This window comes from Galeopterus variegatus, unplaced genomic scaffold, assembly GCF_000696425.1.
Source record: "Galeopterus variegatus unplaced genomic scaffold, G_variegatus-3.0.2 Scaffold434, whole genome shotgun sequence".
In the NCBI taxonomy this organism is placed as follows: Eukaryota; Metazoa; Chordata; class Mammalia; order Dermoptera; family Cynocephalidae; genus Galeopterus; species Galeopterus variegatus.
In genome coordinates this window covers 543,898-549,897 of record NW_007726545.1, presented here as the reverse complement: position 1 = coordinate 549,897, position 6,000 = coordinate 543,898, and the positions used below count along the sequence as shown (strand labels likewise).

Below are 6,000 nucleotides of genomic sequence, written 5' to 3'. Positions count from 1 at the left end.
GGGTCCCCGCGGTCCGCCCGCTGGAGCCGCTCTGCCCGCTCCGCGCTCGCGCTGGCCGGCGTCCTGCTCCTGCCCACGCTTCAGCCCGGTCCTTCCAGCGGTTGCTGGATGATGGAGCAGAAATGACAGGGCTGTGGTTAACCGTGAAGGGCGAATGAGAGGCACAGAGAGGAGGTGTCTCGCGGAAGAAGGTGCTTTGGGGAGATTCTTGGAGGAGCTCTATCGCTTTTCTTCACTTCTTGCGACCCTGGCGTTCCCTGCTCTTCACCTGGGGAAGATGGTGACAGTAGTGGCACAGCTGGTACACTGCTTTCACCTCAGGTAAGGAGAGCATCTTTGCACGCTCTTTTCTTTTCAATGCATTTGTCAGCTCTGAAATCTGCAGCTGGGAAAGATCTCTTAACTAATAGTTTTGTTCTCACGCTACTAGTTTGTTCTTAACGAAGACTGGGGAAAACGACTTTTTTGTGTGATTTTAAAAAATTGTTTAGGTTGAGGTTAAAGACAAGCCTTGGTGTTCTTTTTAACCTTTGTTATTCTTGACTAAAATTTACCTGCTTGGTAGAATTTTGCCTTGAACCTATCATTTAAGTCTCCATTTGCAAGATTAGATAAAGGGTAATTTTAAAAAGATTTCTGGGATATGCTAGGGATAAGAACTTTATGCTATATAGATAAACTGATATTATAATTGATAGCCTTTTCGAGATGATTATGATTTCAGTTACAGCCAAGAGACAATAAGTAATAATAAAAATTCATCATCAACCTCGATCAGCTCTGAACTTCAGCTGACTAAGGGCATTCATACTACAGTTATTTGGTTAGTTTACAAAACAAGTGTTCAGGATTTACAATCGAGAAATAAACAGGACCCCCCAAAATTTAAGCAATAATTCGAAAAACTAGCACCCATTATTCTTTGGATGTTGAGCAGGATAGCTACTCCACAGAAGCATCAGTTCAAAAGTAAAGAAACATTTTCAAAATGTGGTTTTGTGTTTGCAAATTAACATTTTTGGTGGAAATCATGAAATCATCTTTAGATGGCTCTTCATATAAAAGAAAAAAAAGTGCAAGAGAGAAAGCTTTGGAAACAAAAACAAGAGGATTTGAACCAAAATATTCAGCTCTGTGCTATCAAAGAAAAACAATTCAAAATGTCATGTAATAATAGCTAGTTTCAATTGCTGTTAATTTGGCTGGAGGTTTTAAGATGAAGTGCTTTACTAAGTAAATCCCAAGTTAATAAGGTCATAGTAGGTCAACCAGTATTGTCTAACATTTAGCAAACATAATCAAATGGGGCTGAAAAATGTCGTCTTCCTAGTTTGACATTAGATTTCTTTATTTCCTGCTTAAAGATGAACTTATTAATAAAAACTCATTTAAAATAGTAACTGTGTTATTTCTCTAAGACATCAAATAATTTTTTTTATCAAAACTAAAACAAAAAGAATTCAAATCTTGCAGGGATAAAGGAAAAAAGGAAAATACTTGATGTTGAGTGGTAAATAGTTGACTGAAAAAAAGTTGGAATTTCTGGACAGATGATTTCTTTTAAACATAATCTAGTGTTTGCAGTGCATTCATTCCCTTGCAGGCCCATTTAACCATGAATGAGTGACAGTAACTTAATAGGCAACATGTAACATAGGTTCAAAATTTGCTTTGTAATATTGAATGTAACACTTCATTGAAGCACTTGCTATTTTCCATAGCAGATCTATTCAGGTTTATGCATGTGTGCCTGACACATGAAATTAAGACAGGTGCATAGGGCAAGGGAGGAGTGTCTCAGCCCTGAAAATGGTCACTTAAAGATAACGATTGGAACCAGTCAACAAATTCTAACAAAGCTAGATTTAGAAAAAGGGCTAAACCTGAGGACACAATATCTAGTAAGAAAGGGTGAGAAAGTAAGCCTGTACAGAGCTAAAAATTCCTATTTCTAGTTTGTTCTTTGGGGACTGGAACTCAACAGCATACATCAACAGGCATTGTTGTACAAAAGGGGTGAAGTTCTTGAAAATCTCATCACTTGCCTGGGGCCTTGGAGAAATCCATTCCTTCCTGCCCTTTTTGGTGTAAATACCCCAGCTCTGTGCATTAGCAGAACCCCAGCTCCCAGCTCTTAAGTTGACCAGCAGCAAGACAAAAGGTGCCTGGGGTGTCTGTGATAACAATCTGGCCTCTGAACTTTACCTCTGAACCAGCCTAGTTTGGAAGTTCCCCACTCAGGCATCCTTCAGGGGAATTAACATAAGAAACAGTTTCCCCAAACCCAGGATTTTACTGAGGAAAAACTGTCTTCCATGCCCTTGCCTTGGCTTGTTCTTGTTCTTTCTGTGGAATGATTTCTGGAAGGCGTCTTTATAAATCCCTAGTCAACAGTGATCATTCGTATTCTAGTTAGACATAAAATTGGTTCTAATGCTAAGTACCACAATCGTCAATTACCCTGGATAGTGTGATCAGCTAGAAGAAGAAGAAAACAGGAAAAAAAATATTTCCACATTTGAGTACTGGGTAGAAGGAGGCTGTTCTGTTCCTTCCTCTCCTCCTCTCCCCGCTCACCCAGTTATGACATGCAATGAGGAGTAAAACTATTCCAGTACAAGTCATTATGTTTTTTCTTCTAAGGGGTGAGAATGGGATGGGGCCATCACATCCTCTGTCACTAATCCCTCCCAGCCCTACTCCCTACCAGTGGTGTTTCTTCCCTATCAGATAGAAAATGAGTGAGATTTTATAAACTCTCTTATAGTGAGTTTATCTGTGAAATGCTTGAAATATAATGAATTCTGTTTTCCCTCTGTTGGGCTGGGACACAGACCCTTTAAGCCCATTCTGTGCAGTCTGGGTCACAGACCCCTCATATGCAGGTCACGAGCTAGGTAATTGGAAAGATCCTGGGAGCTGTTGACAAGGTTGACATGCTTTATTTGGACCCGAGCTCAGCCCCCTCAGTGGATCAGAGAGCTGTTGTCTTTTATGCTATAGTCAGATAGCCAAGGAACACCTGGGGGCACTTGCACAGTTAGCGTATTTACATCAGACAGGCTGGGTCATGCTCAGCTTGATATGAGGTGAGGGAGCCGGACTGGTCTGTCTCCATTTTCCTCACACACTCTTAACAATCAGATAGTTCTTAATCTTCAGTTCTAATGTGTTATTTCCTCTGCCTTTTCCTTCATTAAGTAAGAACATGTGCCTGCTGCTTTATTTCTACCACTATTTTTTGAGATGGACTCAACTAGTGTTTAGTATTGGAACATGGTTCAATATATTTTGTTTATTCTTAAAACCTGGGCCAGGATCTATCAAGTATTTGATAGTATTTTCAGTAGAAGGCCTCAAGATCAGAATTTTTTTTTTTTTTTAAAAGATGACCAGTAAGGGGATCTTAACCCTTGACTTAGTGTTGTCAGCACCACGCTCTCCCAAGTGAGCTAACCGGCCATCCCTATATGGGATCCGAACCTGTGGCCTTGGTGTTACCAGCATCACACTCTCCCGAGTGAGCCATGGGCCGGCCCAGAATTTTTTTTTTTAATAGTGAAATATCGAACTTTCTCAGCCATGACTCCATCAGATTTTTCGTAAGTCTAAAAAGAGCTAATCAACTATGTTTGTATAGCATGCAAGGTTTTAGTCCTACTGCTAGTCACTGATTGATTTTGATTTAATAAATGAATTTTCCATTACTTAGATGACTCCTAGCTTTGGTTTTAGCAATTTAATGAAAGGGTAATTATACCTACACAGAGCTGGAAATACTCAAACATTAACTGGAGTCCAGCCAAGAAGCCAGAAATATCAAATTAGGTCTAAGATTGATATATTCATGTCCAAAATTCCAGGGATTCTGTGTTGTCTTCAAGGGCGCAGTGAGCTTTCAGTCCAGCCAGCGACTTTCAGATTGTCACTGCTAGAGATAGACATATACTGAAGTTTTAGGAAAAGCTTGGTATTTGTTTCTCAGTGACATTGTTTCCACCAAATAGCTCAGCAGTGGAGGAGAAGTGTAGATCATGATGTCATCTTTTCAAATGTGCATGTCCAGTTGGAGTCCGAATATTTGCATCTCGTGGTGCCATGAAGAGCAAATATAGTATAGGGCGTAACCAGATAGGGCACTCGGGGAAGCCCTCCCTGTAAAGATGATGTTTGATCTGAGCCTGGAATGGAGTTGAAGTCTGGGGACAGGTTCCTTGTTGCTAGGTTTGTTCTAGTGATGGATTTAAAGTAGTGTGGCCAGAATGGAGTGGGAGGGGGGTGCTAGGGAGAGAGTGGGAGGCTGAAGTAGGGACCAGAGTGTGTGGTGGGGGAGGGGGAAGGTAGGGAATGGGGTTTGGGGGGCGATGGGAGGTAGGAGATAAGGTCAGAGAGATAGGCTAGGGCTACAGACACTGAATTTTTAATCGCATCTCCAGTGGGTTAGGAGGACTTTACATTTTAAAGAAGCACCATGGCTGCTCTATGTTGAATGCATTGTAGGGTCAAGGGGAAAGCTGAGAGATCAGGGAAGATGCTATTACAGTAGACAGAAGGTTTTGGTAACTTGAACCAAAGAGGCAGCAGTGGAGGTGAGAGCCAGCCTTTAGACTTTGTTTCTTCCATAAATTGTTCTATTTTTGATTACATATGTTTTTTTTTTTTTTTTTTTTGTAGAAAATCTAGAAAATATAGGCATGTCTCCATTATCCTACTGGCCAATCACTATCCTACTGCCCAAACTTAATCACTGTTTAGTATCTATCCTATAGTAAACTTAGAAAATACAGGCAACTGTCCCCAGAAGAAATGAAATATCCCACAATCTTACCATCCAAACTTGTAGTTAATATTTTTGGTATCCTGTGAGCCCTATTTGAAGCCAATATATTAGTTGTAGGAAACTGGTTTATTCTGGATACTCATACAGAACATCTCTTTTGGCTTAAATAAAGTAGAAAATGTCTGCTGTAAGAATGGATGAAAAAATCAGTTTATGTGCCAAAGAGTCACTTTATTTATTCATTAAATATTTTACTGTACACCAGATGCTGGGACTTTATGATCTGTGGTGTATGCTTTCTCAATTAACCACCCCCTCCCACACCCCACATCAGTACCACTACACTCCTTGGGGGTAAGAAGGCTAAATTTGACCTTCTGACCTTAAATGTGGGTTGTACTTGTTCACTGTCCTGCTTTAGCAGAGACTTGGTGTTAGAACTCTGATGTCACGTTTAGAATTTTTTTCAGTAGGGTAGCCTAGGAAGAGGCTGAACTCGGTAAGGCCTACTCCAGCCTGGGGTAGACCGAGAGAGTTCTTAGGGCTGGGAGGACCAGACATTTTTTTGCTCATAAGTCTTCATCTTTCCAGAGATTCTTATCAGTAAGGGAGAAAGTGGGCTTCCCCCAGACAGTGGTCACCTGAAACATGAAAGGAAGCAATCTCTAGTAGTCTCCTTATGGCTCTCCAAGAATGTATTTATTTCACTTCCTCCTCTGGTTTCAAATACATTTCATTTTATAGGTGTGTCATGTCTTGATTATTGTTAAAAAAAAAAAAATATATATATATATATATATATATATATTAGTATTGTTTGCATATTATTTTCATTATTTTCACTTGCATCTGTTACTTTATGAAATAAACATTTGACTACACTTCTTTACCCATCCCCCAATGTGTGAAATTTCACATGTCCTCAGCAGAATAAGGTTTATCTTTGTATTCCAAGCTTGCTCCTCCATCTCAGTTAAGAGTCTTACCTTCTCTAAAGTCTCCCAAATGGGAATCTTTTTTTTTTAGCTCTTCCTTTTCCGTCTAGTAGGAAAGAATGTCTATGCAAGTTCAGAAAAGCCTTGCAAAACTTTTCCTCCCATCTCCTACCAGTCACTACTTTGGTTCAATCAATTCTTTCTGTCTTTCACTGGGTCTGTTAAACATTCTCCAGCAACTCTTCCCTATTTGGTCCTCTGTGCTACAGCCAGGGTGATCTGTTG

The 6,000-nt window shown here is 40.2% G+C and overlaps 1 protein-coding gene across 1 annotated transcript in view; it reads left to right on the top strand.

Annotated features, from left to right (window-relative positions):
• Positions 1-258: 258 nt before the first annotated feature.
• ARHGAP18 (Rho GTPase activating protein 18) overlaps positions 259-6,000 on the top strand; it is a 183,268-nt gene continuing 177,526 nt past the window's right edge. The window contains exon 1 of the mRNA XM_008568712.1: positions 259-321. Within this exon, the coding sequence (XP_008566934.1) occupies positions 278-321 (44 nt within the window). The 5' untranslated portion in view covers positions 259-277. The remainder of the gene's footprint in view (positions 322-6,000) is intronic.